This window comes from Aricia agestis, chromosome 10 (assembly GCF_905147365.1).
Source record: "Aricia agestis chromosome 10, ilAriAges1.1, whole genome shotgun sequence".
In the NCBI taxonomy this organism is placed as follows: Eukaryota; Metazoa; Arthropoda; class Insecta; order Lepidoptera; family Lycaenidae; genus Aricia; species Aricia agestis.
Window position 1 is genome coordinate 9,235,569 of NC_056415.1, and position 19,086 is coordinate 9,254,654.

The following is a 19,086-nucleotide window of genomic DNA, read 5'->3' on the forward strand; positions in this document are numbered from 1 at the left end:
ATCAGATCAGTCCACTTAAAAGTAATGCACCAGTCTACTAAAAATAATGGAAGCAAAGTATAAATGGATAACATTTTTACTTTTCTACCATCATTTTCAACAGCTTAATAGCCTCTCACAACTATCAAACATTTTGCTAATTTTTTTGCATCTACTACTAATCTGAGTCCCACCAACTTTAATAACTTAATGACACCATAATCATTCTTTGTAACTTTATACTTACTTAAAATCAAACCAAAAAATTATAATTTAAAAATATTATGGACTATCACAACTTTTTTTAATGTAGTTAATACCCAAAATTTTTAATTAATCTAACACAATTTAAGTATTATCTCATCATTACACAATATGAAAAATTATTTTATTACTGCCATTTTACTAAATTGTTCCTAATTATCCATTAGCAAATGAACATTTAATTTATGAAAACATTTCATTACTCTACTATCTCTATTCGTTTTCAGTCGTCGTAATCGTAACGAAAAATATGCCTAAAAAAAACACTATTGATCATTTTAAAGATTCACGAAAGTATCTAAAATTATTTAAAATAATTTTTGGAGTGTCCGTTTTTACCCCCGAGTGTGAAAACGGTAAAATAAATTCAAAATTCAATCTTTTAGGATTTATGACATTTGTAATTTGGGGCTCAGTATACTACTACTCTTTGTATGCAGTGATCAACGAAGATCACACCGTGCTCAGGAAACTGTACGACACGAGACTCAAACACTACGGTGACGCGTTTGAAGTTCTGACAACCATGGCTTTAGTCGTGTACGGTACTTGGAAAGCACCATTCGATTTGAGCGGCAACCCGAAATGTGTTCAATGCATCGTGGATATAGACAAAGCTATAGAAGAACTAGGAGAAAACCTCAACTTTAAAAGAGACTTGAACAAATTTTTAATGTTGCCACTTCTCGAAATAGCAATAACCATTACGCGCGTCATAAGCACATACAATCTGAATTTGAACTCGACGATATCTATAACGAAAATGATACAGATGCTCGCCTCCGACTACATGGCGTTCCTTCTGACCGCACACTTCTGTTTCTTCCTGTACATTCTACAAATAAGATACGAAATCATCAGTAAAGTCCTCGAAAATATACAAAAGAAGGAGTCTCGAGAGTTCGTCATCATTCGCGTTCAGAAACACATCAACAATGGAATCCATCCCCAAGATATATACCTCTGTGACAAATTAAAGAAATGTGGCAAAATATGCAGCATGCTACACAATGCGTCTGTAGTTATAAACAAGAAATTTGGCTTTGCAATTGTATGTACTATGGGCATCTGTCTAGCCTTGGTTGTGTTGTATCTGTACTATTTTATGGAGGCAACAGCGTCTGGCCTATTCCACGATCCAAAGAGATACATCAATTTCATGGTGTATGTACTTTGGGTGATCATCTACGCGTTGTTCCTGATTTTTCTTAGTATTTATTTCTGTGAACGTGCTATAGAAGCGGTAGGTATTATCTGAACGTTGTAGTTAGTGTGAAAAATACTCTTAAGACATTTTATATTCTTATATCAAACTGTACTTATTTTAGGCAAAAAAGATCGCAGACAGAGCTCACGATATAATCAATAGCAATATGGATCTTTCAGTCAGTAGAGAGGTATGGTAATATGTCACAGAAATTAATATTGTACAAATAATTTAACTATATTGTTTTAAGATTCTCACAGTTTAGTATTGTATTCTCTTCATATTTTGGGTATAATAATATAAACGGTGACTTTTGATTTTAGTTTACAATACTAATTTTCTATTTTAACGTTTTGCATTATTTTTATTACAGGCAGCTAACTTGTCTCTACAAATGCTTCACCAAACTCCAGTATTCAGCGGTTGTGGCTTGACAAAATTCAACTACGAACTTATATTAGAGGTAGATAGTAGTTTTTAATTAATTTTGTCTGAGCTGTACCTTTTTTTACATTTACTCTATAGGCCTGGAGATATTGACACAAAATTCTTGGTCATTTGTACCAGGCTGGCGGTTCTACAGGGGTATAATAACGTAAAGGCAAAAAGGAAAATGATGGTCATAGCGCTCGCACTGGCAGCCCAAACGCGTGGGCGTTAATCGAATGTCGGATAAATAACGAGTGTCGAACGATTTGTTCCACAAAAATGCTTCAGCAAAAATTTTCAGATATTCAAAAAAAATAAGTAGGCGAAAGCGTAATGCCATACTTGTCGGGTGCGGCTTACAGCCCGCCATACTGACGCGAATACGTTAATTCTAATAAAAAAATTGAACCATTTGTACCAGGCTAATTTTTGCGTAGCTAATCATCGTCGAGTAGCCATTCACGAAAATCACCTTGCCATACTTTTCCGACACTCACATTCGCCACCTCCCACAGGTATGGCATTATCAGACTCCTATTTATGATCATACAGGGAACTGTTAAAAAAAGATTCACGGTGGTACAAATCGTTTGGCGAAAAAAAACATCACTCCTTTGCAGTGGTATGGCGGCCATTGGGACCTGTCGGAAAAGTATGGCAAGGTGATTTTCGTGAATGGCTACTCGACGATGATTAGCTATGCAAAAATTAGCCTGGTACAATTGGTTCAATTTTTTTATTAAAATTAACGTATTCGCGTCGGTATGGCGGGCTGTAAGCCGCCAGTATTCAGCGGTTGAATACTGGCGGCTTACAGCCCGCCAGCACAGTAATTGAAGTATGGCACCACGCTTTCGCTTACATATTTTTTTCGACTATCTGAAAATACAAGCATTTTTGTGGCACAAATCGTTCGACACTTGTTATTTATCCGACATTCGATTAACGCCCACGCGTTTGGGCTGCCAGTGCGAGCGCTATGGCCATCATTTTCCTTTTTACCTTTACGTAATTTTACGTAACTGGTACAAATGACCAAGAATTTTGTGTCAGTATCTCCAGGCCTACTATGACTATTGAAGGGAAATCTCTATTACTCTTGAAATTTTAATTAATTCGGATCTATCTGGTGTATTTGTGTGATGTATGATTTTGATATATGATTATGATTTTTCTTGGCTAGAAGCTAAGACTAAGAACTCACGGTGCGATTTTCTCCCGCACCCGCCGCGGTTGCGGGCCCACAGCCTTCGTAGAATACAGTTTTGTATGTAAAAAATTGAAGCAAAACTCACGGCGCGTTTTTCGCCCGTGCTCGGCGGTTCGCGCCCGCGCGCTCTGCGATAGTTTAGCGAGCGATCGCAGTAGCCGTAGTAGGCGATGGTAGTAGAAACCGCCCATCTTGCGATCAGTGGCCGCAGAGTTTGCGGGCGCTGATTGCGACCGCGGCGACTGCGGAGTGCGGGCCCGCACAAATCAGCGGTCTCGTGAGTTCTGAAATAAAACTGCCGCAAACAACCGCGCCCGCCGCTGGTGAAAAACGTGCCGTGAGTGCTTTCGTTTTTTACATACAAAACTGGATCCTACGAAGGCTGCGGGCCCGCAACCACGGCTGGCGCGGGAAAAAACCGCGCCGTGAGTTCTTAGCAGCTTCTAGCTGAGAAAAAATCATTCTTTATTTATAGTTTACTAGCAATAAGTATTAGTACCAGCTAAACCAATCTGCTTTTTTTTCAGGGAACAAAATCAGTGGTGACGTTCCTGGTAATAATGCTACAATTTGTAACAGACAACCACTCCAATTGATTATACTTGAGCATACACAACGCGGTGACAAAAGTTGTATTTGAGAGTGTTTCTGAAAGTATAGTAAAATCATTGGAAATCATATAAAAACTTTTAATTTTCTAAGTTCTATAATAAAACCTAACAAAGTGTATACAGGGTGCAATTAAACCTTCTTGACAATTTTTTTCCAGGGCTTATGTATGATTAGGAAAGTCCATTTAACTAGAAAACATTGGGTGTTATTTTTTATGTCATTTTTTTATCCCATTTAAAATCGTTGCAGAACGGTCACACGCGGGCGACCTAGTAGTGTCTAGTAGTAATGGGTAAATGCTATTTTCTATTAATTTCATTAACATGCTAATTTTGATGTCACAGCATGCTAAGTATTATTGCTTTGCTATTTGCTAAAAACGCGGCGTCGTGAATTATCGGTTCGCATCGCAACGCTCGCGTCTTGTATTATTTCGCATCGAGTGAAAAATAGCAATTCATTAACAGTTAGCACCGCGGTGCGAAAAAGCGCGGACGTGATTTTTATCAAGATCGCAGACTGTTGCTGCGCACGATAATATTAGCAATCGTATTTTTTAGCAAGTACGATTAATTTAATTATTGCTAATAGGCATTTAACAATTAATTATTATTGCTAATGCTATTTTTACCAACACTAGTGTCTAGAGACGCGAGACGCGCTGTGTATAGAGTGTGATTGTAATGTTTTTAGGATAACTTTCGGAAGCTATTTCTCAACATTTTAGTACCGAGTGATTATAGAAAAATACGTGTATTTTTATTTTTAAAAGAATCAATATATCAAATTTGGCAGGAAGGTTTAATTGCACCCTGATAGCAATAATTTTCCGGTTTCAGGACTTCACAGAACGAATAATCCTGAAATAAAGTAACTTTTTATATTTCTTACAACCTACGAATAATAAAAACTAAGGAAAAGTAACTGCGTCAAAAAAAAAAACATGCTCCACAAAACTTGTCAAAAAAGTGTACCTTAGGTACACATTTCAATACATTTGTAATATTTAGGTGACCTTGAGTGGTACTAGGCTGACGTTACATGACAGATCAAAAGGAACCAAATTTAAGACGGTAATAGCAGGTAATAGTATGGGAGTTACGATTCCTTAGTTTTATTATTCGTAGCTTACAACTGATAAGTTATTTGTATGTGTTTATTCCACACTTGCATACTAATATTATGCATCCGAAAGTGTGTATGTCTGTCTCTCAGTCTGTTACCACTTCGCACAAAAACCGCTAAACTGACTCTGCTGACATTTGCTTTGGAGATAATTCGAGTCCCTTGAAAGGACATAGGATACTTTTTATCCCGGAAAAATGTACAGTTCCCGCGCGTTAAACGAATTTTGCCACCATGAAGTTGCAGGCGTCATCTAGTCATAAATGGCATAATATAATACATTATTGTATAGGATATTTTATTTCACAATAGAGAAAACTATCCGTGACAGATAAATTTTCGAAGTTTCTAGTTGTATCGCATTTGAATATCACCTATGGTTCTTTTTGTTTTTGCTTGTTGTTGAGCACTTACAGTTAGGTCTCTGAAATAAAATGATTCAAAACTCAGGAAGACATATAATTTTGAATACAGGGTGTAACAAAAATAAGTGATAATGATTTCATTGAAACCAGGCCAGCTACGCAGGAGGGATTTTATAGTGCCCAAGTGTGTGCGCAGTACACAAGAACACTCTCTATTCCTTTACTCATATAATCCAGTGGGACGGAAGACCGACCACGACCAGCGAGAGATCAGGCGCAGGACCGACTTTTTACATGCCCATCCGATGCATGGATCATCTTACTTGTCTGACAATCAGGTGATCAGCCTGCATTGTCCTAACCAAATTTGGAAATAACATGTTTCCAACGCGGGAATCGACCCCACGACCTCCGAGTCAAGAGCCGCGCTCTATACCACTAGACCACGGAGGATTCAAATTAAAATTCTTTATATCTATATAGAATATTGATATAAAGAATTATTAATTTGAATACGCGTCCTAGAGTATTATCACTCTGTTTTTTTACACTCTGTATAATATAATTAGAATAATATTTGCATAAGTTTATTATATACCTACCTTTTTTTTTCTTTTTTTTTTCACGCAGAGAAATGCATTAACGTATTCGACGCAGGGGATGGGGACTCCCGTTGCGGATATGTGGGGCTCATCGCGGCGAAGATGGTATGTGCCGCGACCCTACACGCAAATTTCACGCCTATCAATAGTAATATCAATATTGCTGAAATAGCGCGTGATTTAATTTGACTGCGCTTTCTGCCTTGACATCTCATGACTTTACGTCTATGTCTAACTTAGTTTGTCAGCATTATTCGACTCTTTTTTATAATATTTGTTCTAAGCGACATGACACTGTCTAAGTGATGTTATAATCATAATATTTATGTTCCTGGAAGTATAGTTTCCTTGACTATAATTACCTTAATAGTTTAGTTTGAACTAGTTATTAAACATTGTTAATTATTATGCGTTCATGTCAAATATACTTTACGTTATCCTTCGCTGTACGAGAAATAATGGTTAATATCAAAGGAAAAACAGATTTTATTATTAAAGTGCCTGTCTTATCTATATTAATTTTTATGGTAAATATTCCGTATCGCGCCACCAGCAATTTTGAGGCCGTTTTATTTTCATAACAATACTAGTTCTGCTGTTTACAGATTATAACGCGACTGTAAAAAAAACGGCATCAAAATCGCTGGTGGCGCGATGCGGAATATTTACCATTTTTATTTATTAAGATTCTAAACAAAAATAATTATACAATAGAAGTCTCTACATAATAAATTATAACAAAGTCGTTTTTTTCCCTCGTGTCCCTTTTTTCCCTTTAATGTTTAAAACTACGCAACGAATTTTGATGCGGTTTTCTTTAATAGATAGAGTGATTAAAGAGGAAGGATTATAAGTATAATAACATTTATTAAATAGTGGAGAAATACTATTAATTTTGGGGTTTCTAATGTGATGTCGTAAATAATTACATTTTTTTCCGCTTACGTTGCAAACGCGGGCTGAACCCTACAAGATTTATCAAAATAATGAACACACAGTACACCATGAAAAGATCTACAGAATGTCCATCTTTTATAGATATCCCACAATAACATTTTTTTGTCATTTACTTTTAACTTCAAATAATGGCTAATTTTCGAAGTGATTTTAACCAATACGGCAATAATCCTTATTCAATTAAATACTTTAAGTACATTATTGAATAAATATAGATCTATGGCCCTTTACAACATATGATTTAAATTAACATTTTTGAAGATAATATTACAGATTTAAAAATTGCGGGACGTAGCTTTTGCGGCGGTACCGAGTACCGACCAATGCGGGCCATGGGTAGACAAGTAATGAATATAATTAAAAGTTATTGAATCGATTTTAATCATTTCTTCAGTGAGTGACATAGGCTATAATATATTTTATACCCGTGCGAAGCCGGGGCGGGTCGCTAGTACGTTACATAATATAATATGTCTGATGTCTGTATGTACTGTAATTGAACTTAGCAAATGAGAATATAATGTACGCGGGCCTTAAATTATTTTCATGGCTGGTCAGGCGCCACTTTATCTGTAACACATAATAAATAACTACTTAGTTTTTATTGATTTAAACGTAAATCAATCAGAATTCAGAATTCGATACTTACCAGTTTCGTGAGGATAGCCTTAAAATTTTTATTTAATATAAAATTATTTAATTAAAAAAGGATACTAACTTAATCTTAAGATATAATATAAGCCTTTTAATTAAGAGAAGAGTGACCAATGATAAATATTAAAATATGTTATAATGATCAACATTATGATAAAAATTATCGTACCTATTACAACTTTATATAAAAAAAAAACTGGAAATCGACGACAAAAGAGAGATGAACTCTTTACACGTATACAGGATATTCGTCATATAAATAGTTACTGTTGCCCATAACTTGGCAGTTTAGCGGGCAACCTTAGTGCGATAGCTGCATATAATTATTTCAACCGACTTCCAAAAAGGTTTAGAATATTGCAATTTTTTTTAATATGATCTTGTTTTTCGTAGTGACGGTTACAGTGTTGTGGGTTATTCTCTTTCGGTACAGAAGAAGAAGAATGTATGAGTTGGCTGCTCTAGTAGCAGCGCCAGACGTTGAGTTGCCCATTATAGGAATATCTTTCAGCCTGATTGGTAATAACCAAAGTAAGTGACAGATGGTGACAGTTAGTAATTATTATTATCTGTCTTCATCTATCTTTCCCAGTAGCCCAGGGAAAGTTTTTTTTTTTTTTAATTCTCATCCCCCTAACTGTGTCAGGGCTTGTTGCTATCTTATTACATAATTTTGTACTTCAGTATTAAAATTTCTTATACATAAATAGTTCCAATAAATTATTGCTAAATACTAACTAGATACTTACAATTTACAAAACACTATGTCAAAATTTAAGGTTAAGGTTAAGGTTATAATAAATTAGTACAGGAAAATATTGACACTAGTATGAAGGAAATGATGAGAAAGATAGACGAGATGAGAGGATGTATGAAAGAGAACATTGACAGTATGGATAGATTAAACTCGCTCTTGGAGGGCAGTACAACTATCGCCAAACCGAAAGTTTATATTAGGAAGGAAGCGATACGAAGTTCTATGCCAATAGATCGAGAAAATTGGGAATATGATGAGAAATGTGAAGCTGATGATGGGTAAACTATCCTCTATTACAAACTGAAATAAATGCATTTTTAATAAACTAATCTCTAATCCCCATTAAAATGTACCATGAAATAGACGGCATTTTTTTTATGAAATGAACTATCAAACGGGTCACCTGATGGAAAGCAACTTCCGTCGCCAATGGACACTCGCAGCATCAGAAGAGCTGCAGGGGGGTGAGCCAAAATCATTTCGTTTTCGCTTCGTTATAGAATCGCCGATGAAAATGTATGGAATTGACATAAGCGTTCGTTAATATGACGTTGACGTTCGACTCGTCTTATGTCAATTCTATACATTTTGATCGGCGATTCTATAACGAAGCGAAAACGAAAGTTTCGGCTAAATGGCCTGGTGCGTTGCCGGCCTTTTAAGACGGAATAGGAGTAATAGGGGAGGGTAGGGATGGGAAGGGAAGGGAATAGGGTAGGGAAGGGAATAGGGGAGGGTAGGGAAGGGAATAGGGTAGGGGATTGGGCCTCCGGTAAACTAACTCACTCGGCGAAACACAGCGCAAGCTCTGTTTCACGCCGGTTTTCTGTGAGAACGTGGTATTTCTCCGGTCGAGCCGGCCCATTCATGCCGAAGCATGGCATAGATATTATGAAAATGTGTCTTTTCCAAAGAGGTCCCAAAAAGATATGATAATATTATGTTACACAAAAAATACTCTGCTTTCATTTAATAAACCTCATCAGTCATCATTATCTTTACTAAATCTTTATAATTTTGGAATCGTTAAGTACCAGTACCAGCAAATATACTTAAAATAGAACTCAATATTAAGTTAACTGGTATTTGCGGTACCGATTTTAAAAGACTGATCCCTTTTATATTATTGTTTTCTACTTGGAAATCAGATTATTTTGTTTGTATAATGAATGATACTTCCATACATTTTCAGAGGTTTTAGCTACACTACAAAGTTTTAGCTACCAGGCTATGAAACATGGTGGCATTCTAAGGAGCTGGCTGAACTATAGACTATACTTTTGTGAGTTAATTTTTTCTTACAATCGCTAAAAGGCATTTTTTCCATTCTTTAAGAAAAAAGATTTTAAAGTTAGGATTTGATAATAATTATTATTGCAAAGAATCTTAACAATTTGCTATGTAACCAAATTATTAAACAATTTATTAATAATAATTAGTTTATGCAGTACTTATTAATATACCTTGTTAAAAACAATTATATTTTATTTCTTAGTAATGGTGAATCCCGAAGACATAGAAATTATACTAAAACAGAGTCTAGAGAAGGACGAATTGGTGGAATCGATAAGAGAGGTACTGGGATACGGCAGTATATTTGCGCCAGGTAAATAATATAGATTTTTTTTATTATATTAGGAGCAAAAGAGCAAACGGGCCACCTAATGACTGCCCAAAGAGATGTCATGTCGCTTATTTGTCGGTTTTCTGACGAGTAGGTGCCGGATAGGCTATCCACAACTTATTTGACAGATGCCCCATACATAATTATTCTGTCAAGTTAAGTAGTGGATAGCCTATTTGTCACTTATCAGGAAGTGGTGAAACAGGCCCTAAAAGTCGGTCCTGCGACTAATCTCTATCAGATGCAGGACTTAAGGGCCAACCCACCCGAACCACAACCACATCACAACCACATCACGTGGTCGGGCGTATATTTCGTATTGTAAATGAATAAGACCGTTCACACGCACCACATTTTGCAGTCGTTGTCGACATCGACACCGACCACAACGCTACCACGGCCGATCACATCGCAAACACAACGACGCGTCGATGCAACGACAGTGCGCGCACGCCGCGCGCCGCCCGCGTTCTTGCAAGGATAGCAATAATAAAGTTTGCTCTTCGAACTTCATGGATTTAGTCAACACATGTTTCCGTTATAAAAGCCGGAGTCGAATTATGTCTCCACACGACGTAATCACATCACAACTACTGGCAACAACGCAACCACGTCGACATTTTGTCGGTACCACAACGTAACTACAAAAAGCTGCAGCGACACCATTCACACGTAACCACTGCTTGACGACATTTTGTCGTTGCGATGTGGTGTGGTTGTGGTACGTGTGGGTCTAATTCTACAATATCTGACGTGTAGCATATCTTTCTTAAACAAGAATACCAGACAATCAAATATTGATCAGTCATTTTGTGCTGATCAAAGAAAGACTAAAAAAAGTTTAAAAAAGTTACTCTCTCAGCGCTCGCGCTGCTACTTTTACAGTCAACTCTATAAAGGGGACTCATACACATCCTAAAATCCACTATGTTTTTAGGTTGTTACACCCTACAGAAATTAAGTTTCGGGATTTTTTTTATTTTAATAGTAAAAATAAAAATATGATAAAAATTTTAATTTTTGTATTTAAAATATTAACTACGAGAAAAATAAAATATTTAATAGCAAAATGGTTACGAGTTAGGACATCCAAATATATATAAAAAATACAAAAAGTTTTATGGTGGTAACTGGAAACAAAAGTTTTTGGTTCCCTTTTTGTTTTGTCATAAAAAATGTATCAGAACAAAGATGAGTAAACAAAGTGGAATGATTAGTAATACTATTAAAATATTAATTATTTTTGAATAAACGTATTTATTAAGCATTAGAGGTATTTTTATTTTATAGCACTTCATGTTTTTACTAAATATAAATAAAAGCCAAACCAGTTGTAAACTTTAAAAACAGGCTGCATTTCATTATACTAGCTTTACTAATCTAAAGTGTCCAAAAAAATATTTCTACTTTACGTACTAGCTTTACTATTCTAATGTATTAAAAAATATTATGAACTACTTTACGTACATTATTATTATTCTTATAACTTCTGGCTTAATAATATCGAAGAAATTGATCCATAGACAGTTTACGGACCTACGTTATTTGGTTGGGTTGTGTCAACTGTTAGTCGTAATCTGTCGGCTGGATTTTATTTTCAACGACCGAATTACAGGGGTCATCTGCCTATGAATAAAATATGTTTCTGATGGTACACAAAATAAAACCCATAAATATTTCCAGTTTCGATATGGAGAAGACGTCGCAAAATTTTAGCGCCTGCTTTCAAGCAAAAAATCATTGAGGGCTACATGGAAATATTCTATAACCAGGCCGAGAGTTTAACGACGAAACTGCATAGCTTTGCCGGCACCGGGACTTTTGACATCTTCCCCTTTATTACAGCTAACTCCTTTAACGCAGTTTGTGGTATGTATTCATAATCTATACATCTACATACACATATAACATACACATATGGAATTAAATTGGAGTGTCTGTTTGTAATATTAAAAGAACCGTTTTTTACTACATGCATATGAATGTATATGCGCTACATACACCAAAACAACATTTTTACAATTTTTGTCTGTATATCTGTCTGTCTAGGTCTGTCTGTTTGTTCCGGCTAATCTCCGAAATGGCTGGAGCGATTTTGACGGGACTTTTTTTGGCAGATAGCTGATGTAGTAAGGAATAACTTAGGCTACTTTTTAACCGACTTCCGAAAAGGAGGATGATATATTTTACTTTTTTTGTATGCAGTTAACGCGGACGGAGTCGCGGGCAACAGCTAGTAATAATTATATATGCGAAAGTGTGTCTGTCTGTCTGTTACCTTTTCACGCCCATATCGCAAAACTGATTTTGTTGCGTATGGAAATAATTTGAGTCTCGGGAGAGGACATATAATAGTTTTTATTCCGGAAAAATATACGGTTTCCGAGCAATAAACGAATCTTGACACGACGGAGTTCTGGGCGTCAATAATTAGTTTATTATTTTTATACTAGTTTATATAGCAATAAGTTTACAAACAGCAAAAATGAGAGCCTTTTACCTCACGTTACTTTTTAGGGTTTCGTACCCAAAGGGTAAAAATATGACCCTATTACTGAGACTTCGTTGTCTGTCCGTCTGTATATCTCCAGGCTGTAACACAATAACGGTAATAGCTAGAGGGTTAAAATTTTCACAGATCGTGTATATTTGTTGCCGCTATAACAACAAATACTAAAAAAAATATTTAAGGGGGGCTCCCATACAACAAACGTGATTTTTTGGCTCTATATTAATAATAGCAACACCTACCTGTTGCTCACACAATCCTTATTTTTTGTGTACTTTAATATAAATTAATAATAATGTTAATATTACATAAAAAATTAAGAGGGGCTCCCATACAAAAAACACAAATTTTGGCCTAATTTTGCTCTATAATGGTACGGAACCCTTCGTGCGCGAGTGCGACTCGCACTTGGCTGATTATTGTAAAATTATTTTGCTGTTTAATATTTTAAAATATAAGGTTAGAGCTATCAAATATAAGTACTTATATGTACTATAGTCACATACGAATGTATTGCGATGTAAGTGGATATAATTACAAAGTCTATCAGTTTATGCCAATTCTTGACGGCTAGATTATATAGATCATTATCTATTAATAATGATTAAAGTAGTGGGATTGTGTGGAATTTTAATCGTAGATATCCTTCGACAAAAAAGTTGACCTCCAGTTGAATACAGGTGTGAGTTGAATCATTTTTCAATTAAACAATGTCCTAGGCAAAATAAAAAGTTGATGAAATGATTTAACCAGGCCCGGATCTACGTTTTAAAAAGAGGGGCAGCAAAATCCCAATTTGCCGCCCTCCAAGCAAAAATAGGTAATAATTTTTATGGTCATATAGATTTTAACCGCAGAACGAGTTCTACGGAACTTTGTTGAATTGAAGTGGCGGTGGTGAGAAGTCACGCCGAGGTCCCTGGCGACAGGGGCGCCTCCATGTCTTTTAACAACAGATAGAATTCTGCGAAACAACGTTGACGGGGTAGCGCGGTGGGCCACCGGTGGCGCACGCGGCAGTGAAGAAAGCGGCAAAAGATTGGGAGGTCGCCTCCGGCCCCCCCCAATCTTTGCCGCCCGGGGAAGTGCACCCTCTCGCCCCCCCTAGATCCGGGCCTGGATTTAACACAATGTAATTTGTTCTTTCACATCTAAATAAATAAGTTTTCATGTACATAGATTAAAGATAGGTAATTTTTTATTAGCTTATCTCTCTATTTCTCAAAAGTGCGATTCAGCCTACCATAACTTCAACGTCTACTATATTATGTTGATCCAACATTAACACAGCTCCAATCAAATCCAGATTCCATCAAACAGCAACTATACAGAATTCTCGTATACGTCTAACGACTGATTTTTGGAGTTTCGAACAAGTTTGACGTTAGTTTTACATGATATGGCAATAGGAAGGCACTTGAAATGTTTACAAAATATTCAGTTGTATTTATATTTTAATAATTAAGTAATAATAAAATTTAAATAAAATAAATAATTATTAAGGTGGGCTTCCATACAAAAAAAACACATTGTTATCTAATTTTGCTCTTTACCATACCCTTCGTGCGCGAGTCCAACTGGCACTTGGCCGATTTTTTCTCTTTTTATTTCCACAGAAAACGCTTATACGCTTTAAAATATAATATCCTTGCACATTTCTATCTCGATTTAATAAGGTTTTCTTACTTTTTATGTGATTTCAAAATTGTATACAGCGTCTACTATTTTTTGACAATCTATACACACAGGTATATATTATATAATATGAGCCAAGATGCCAGATTTAAATAAATATTTAAAATAAATAAAATAAAATAAATATCATTACTTTAGCAGAATCTGATTTCGCCGAATCAAAAATTCATTATGAAGTTAACCCACGATTCTGACGAAATAAACTTTTTGTACAGAAACCGCGATGGGAGTGAATTTGGATGTCGTGAAGAATCGAGAGACGAACATTTTGACTTCCCTCACGCACGTCCTACATGTAACGTGTCACAGAGTATTCCGCGTATGGATGCATCCCACATGGAGCTTCAAACTATTCCCTTGCTACACAGGATTCAAGAGATGCATGGACGTTCTGAATGGATTCATAGATGACGTAAGTTTTCATTACATTAGTCTTACCGTTTTAGCAGTCGCCAGTCGGTACAATCGTTTGATTTTAAATTAGTACGAGTTTATTATGTGGTCATAAGAGGCGTGCATATGAGAAAATACAATATTATAAACCATGACAAAAAAATACAATTTTTAGAGTGTAGTATTTATGAGGAACACTTTCGCCAATCCGTGATAATCCTTTGTATAAACATAACAACTGCTCTTTTTTCATAATTAAAAAACATATAATATATAAACAGACGAACATAATTATAACCTCCTTCTTTTTGGAAGTGGGTTAAAAAGGTTCCAAATCTCTTACGTACATTACTCATGCGTTATTAGAATTACGTAATACCATAGAGAAATGGTACGTGAGAGAACGCTCTTAAGAGCTAAAACTTCGACCCTGTTCAAACAAATCTCTTATGATCTTATTGAATAGCTAATGTTTAAAACGTTTATAAGGTTATTTACTTCAACAGGTTATAGAAAAGAAGCAAATGGAATTCAAAATAGAGAAAAACAGCTTGACAGAAGCCGACAAAAATTACCGTATGTAATAACACTTTGCTATATAATGCTGTTTAATATCTAATCTTATAATCTGTTTACTACTACTACTGATTTGCTTACATTGATTAGTAGATATATTTATTATTACTTTTTTTATTATATATTATTTATAATTCTATTAGGATGTTTAGCACAATTTAAAAGTAACACAGCCGTTTATAAATAGTCACAAAAGAGAGACAGTTATTTCACATCCGAAAGAAGAAAGGTTTATAAGTTAAAGGTTATTGTGCATGTAGCTAATATTATTGTGTATCATTATACGTGTAGCTGTCACGGCCGATATAAATAGTCAGTACCTACTCAAGATGCATCTCGGTCTCAAGACACGGTTCAGGCTCTGTGATTGGTTGGCTGTCAAAATTTGGACCAATCACAGAACCGCGTCTTGAGACCGGGTCGTATCTTAAGTACTGACTATTTATACCGGCCTAAATTTAATACAAGGATGTGTTTGCGCTTAGATCCATCCTTCAAGGATGTATCAACATTCTTGAAGATCTGTATTCTTGAATTTAACGGCACACATAAATAACAAATTGTCCATTAAAAATTTACGGTCTTAATACAAAAAATTTCAACTGTTCAACAGATGTTTAGTTTTTTGTTGTTTTATTGAAATATCGATCTCTTTCTATCTTATTTTTGTTTCAGAATGTCAAAATTCCAAAAGTTTTCTCGAGTACCTGATAGAACTGTCACAGGCTGACAAGGGATACAACGAAGTGGAGTTGAGGGAGGAGATGATGACGTTGCTCATAGCCGGCACTGACACGTCGGCCCTAGCGACCAGCTACACTCTGCTGCTGCTGGCCAAGTACCCCAAGATACAGGAGAAGGCTTATCAGGAGTACGTTTTGTTATTTGCATCAGAGCCCATATCCTTTTTTATGTGTAACAAATCTAAGTGATTATAATACGTTAGGGTGTGTATGTGTCCCTTGTATAAAGTTGACTATGAAATTAGCGGCGCTGAAAGAGCAACTTTTTTTACTTTTATGTGAGTATCAATGAAATCACCAAAAATCCTCTTCAACACTGCTACTTTCACAATGAAATCTGTATAATAAACTCTATTTATAAGTATAATACACATACACTCCTTAAAGTATTATCACTTAGTTTTGTTACATCCTGTACATACCCAGGTTAAGGGTTTACTCAGTTGAAGAAAATATATTTTGCTTATTTTTATCATCTTCCGAATCTGACGGCTCTATTATGCACTCTACTATATTCTATATTTTGTTCAATACTTTTTTTTATTATGTATTTTGGTGCTGTCTATGGGCTATTCGCCCTTTTTTGCTATCTTTGTATGCTTACTTATAGGTTTTTCACAACAAGGATAATTGAAATAATATTATTACTTAATTGTAATTGTAGTACATCACGCCATGGACTTTTTTTTTATTATATAGAATAGATAGAATATAATATATACATATATATGTAATAACAATATATATTTTTTTTTGCTTTATAAATTGAAATGCATTTGAATTTAATACGTTTAGTAAATACTTTTATTTTTGTAGGATTTTAGAAGTTTTCCAAGGATCAGATAGACCTGTGGTCAAAGAAGACTTACTTAAGCTTAAGTACGTTGAGATGGTGATAAAGGAGAGCATGAGACTGTATCCCCCAGTGCCGTTTATCGTAAGGAAAATTGAGACGGAATTACCATTATGTAAGTTTTTTTTTTATTAAATAAGGTGGCAAACAAGCAAACGGGTCACCTAATGGAAAGCAACTTCCGTCGCCCATGGACACTCGCAGCATCAGAAGAGCTGCAGGTGCGTTACCGGCATTTTAAGAGGGAATAGGGTAATAGGGGAGGTAGGGATGGGAAGGTAAGGGAATAGGGGAGGGTAGGGAAGGGAATAGGGTAGGGGATTGGGCCTCCGGTAAACTCACTCACTCGGCGAAACACAGTGCAAGCGCTGTTTCACGCCGGTTTTCTGTGAGAACGTGGTATTTCACCGGTCGGGCCGGCCCATTCGTGCCGAAGCATGGCTCTCCCACTTACTAAGTTATACAGCAGTGCTGAAAATTCAATGTAGTTTTAAGGCCTGTGTTTGAGTGAGACTTAGGCACTAGGCACTTTTCGTATACAAAACTTCAGCAGAATTTAACACAATAAGTAACTGGCGACACTATAAGCAAACAATGTGTCAATTATTATGTTTTTTTTTTTTTTTTATGCAATAAGGGGGCAAACGAGCAAACGGGTCACCTGATGGAAAGCAACTTCCGTCGCCCATGGACACTTGCAACACCAGAAGAGCTGCAGGTGCGTTGCCGGCCTTTTAAGAGGGAATAGGGTAATAGTGGAGGATAGGGATGGGAAGGGAATAGGGAAGGGTAGGGGAGGGAATAGGGTAGGGGATTGGGCCTCCGGTAAACTCACTCACTCGGCGAAACACAGCGCTAGCACTGTTTCACGCCGGTTTTCTGTGAGAACGTGGTATTTCTCCGGTCGAGCCGGCCCATTCGTGCCGAAGCATGGCTCTCCCACGTATAATATTGTAGATGGCACATTAAAAACAGTAGGCTCACAGCGACATGTGATACTACTGTTTTTTTATTCAGAGATGAACTTACACGTTAGTTAGTCGTGCTTAAAATGATCTAGAAGTTGAATTTTGTTTTGTGAATCAGGCTCCTGTCGCTCCTTAAAATTAATTAATAACCTAGTTAGTTTAACTAGTTAGAGTTGTGAAAATCTCAATTCTTATTTGTCTTTATTTCTTTTATCTTTTTCAGCTTCAGGAAAGATTCTGCCCGCTAATTCCGGTGGGGTGATCTCGATATGGGGGGTGCATCGAGACCCCAAGTACTGGGGACCGGACGCTGAACATTTCAACCCGGACAGGTTTGCTACGGAACAAGTGAGGACGCAACACCCCTGCCTCTTCATGCCCTTCAGTACTGGGATCAGAAATTGCCTTGGTATGTATATGGGACGGTGGGGCTTGATGTGATACAAAATGTTCAGTTTTTTTATAAATGAACCAGGCAACGATTGATAGTGTTAGTTGCAACCTTTTTTATAAGATAAGGAGGCAAACGAGCAAAGGGTCACCTGATGGAAAGCAACTGCCGTCGCCCATGGACGGTCGCAACATTAAAAGAGCTGAAGGTGCGTTGCCTGTCTAAGGACACTTCATCACCAGAGAAGCTACAAGCATACCTAATTCCTATTGTTACGTTTTTGATACCCTCCTTTAGAATCCGGCTACCTTACCCACTTCGCGGAGCACAACATAAGCGTTTTACACGCCGGTTTTAGTTGAGATCCTGGTATTGATCGTGCCGGTTGTTTCGCATCGATGTGTAGTTTTTCTTCATTTTAATTCTTGTCGTGTTATCGACATGAGCTATTACTTTTTATCTTTGGTTTTTCATCTTGCCTCACCGTTGTCCAATCATACTTAAATTAGATTTTAAATACATAATCTAACTTACTTTCTACTTACATTAAATATTCTTTTAGGTACGCAATATGCTATGTTAGCGATAAAAACGACGCTGGCGACAATTTTGAGAAAATACAAAATCGTTGGTCAGGAAGAATCAAGTCCCATTCCAAACATTCCCTGTAAATTGGAAATCATGATGAAAGCTGTTGACGGTTACCACATTGCTATAGAAGAAAGGAAAGTTGTTAATATGTAACAACTATGTAATTATGTTAGTTTAATTTAAATAAATTGTAACATATTTTTTGTATCTTCTTGCCCTTAAAATAGAAACCAATAATAAGATCATTTGTCACTTAAAATATCGTGATTTTTTACATCTATCCAAAATGCTATGAAACATCACGCAAATGATATCAGTCAAAGAAACAAAAGTGCGTTGACTTGTAAGGACCATTAATCATAGTAATAAATCCTATTTTGACAGCCAAAGCCTAGATATGTAGGACATAGCGTGGAATAAAAAGAATTGTAGTAAATCACATACAACAACTCTAAAATTTTTGAAAATGATAAATTTATACAAATGTATTTAAGTCTTCTGTAATGTATTCTTTGTTGTGGTCGCTAATGACCCTGATGTTAAAGCGACCTTAAATAAATAAATAAATATATTATGTTTTAA

At 36.1% G+C, this 19,086-nt stretch overlaps 2 protein-coding genes across 2 annotated transcripts; both read left to right on the forward strand.

The window, feature by feature from the left end:
• Window positions 1-493: 493 nt before the first annotated feature.
• Window positions 494-3,685, forward strand: LOC121731201. Its single transcript, XM_042120556.1, has 3 exons — window positions 494-1,486; window positions 1,572-1,640; window positions 3,617-3,685. Exons 1-3 carry the CDS (start codon window positions 494-496, stop codon window positions 3,683-3,685), a joined length of 1,131 nt encoding a protein of 376 aa, XP_041976490.1.
• Window positions 3,686-7,679: 3,994 nt separating this feature from the next.
• Window positions 7,680-18,956, forward strand: LOC121730867 (cytochrome P450 4C1-like). The gene is made up of 10 exons (XM_042120068.1): window positions 7,680-7,935; window positions 9,354-9,443; window positions 9,657-9,767; window positions 11,469-11,654; window positions 14,205-14,401; window positions 14,889-14,958; window positions 15,634-15,829; window positions 16,518-16,669; window positions 17,746-17,931; window positions 18,476-18,956. Exons 1-10 carry the CDS (start codon window positions 7,779-7,781, stop codon window positions 18,655-18,657), a joined length of 1,527 nt encoding a protein of 508 aa, XP_041976002.1. The 5' UTR covers window positions 7,680-7,778; the 3' UTR covers window positions 18,658-18,956.
• Window positions 18,957-19,086: the final 130 nt, after the last annotated feature.

Excerpts from the sequence above, each read along its gene's own strand:
- LOC121731201 (XM_042120556.1), top strand. The coding sequence starts at position 494 with ATGCCTAAAAAAAACACTATTGATCATTTTAAAGATTCACGAAAGTAT. Across the intron at positions 1,487-1,571 it reads GTGAACGTGCTATAGAAGCG|GCAAAAAAGATCGCAGACAG; the intron begins GTAGGTATTATC and ends TACTTATTTTAG. Across the intron at positions 1,641-3,616 it reads ATCTTTCAGTCAGTAGAGAG|GGAACAAAATCAGTGGTGAC; the intron begins GTATGGTAATAT and ends CTTTTTTTTCAG.
- LOC121730867 (XM_042120068.1), top strand. The coding sequence starts at position 7,779 with ATGATCTTGTTTTTCGTAGTGACGGTTACAGTGTTGTGGGTTATTCTC. Across the intron at positions 14,402-14,888 it reads TGAATGGATTCATAGATGAC|GTTATAGAAAAGAAGCAAAT; the intron begins GTAAGTTTTCAT and ends TTACTTCAACAG. Across the intron at positions 15,830-16,517 it reads CAGGAGAAGGCTTATCAGGA|GATTTTAGAAGTTTTCCAAG; the intron begins GTACGTTTTGTT and ends TTATTTTTGTAG.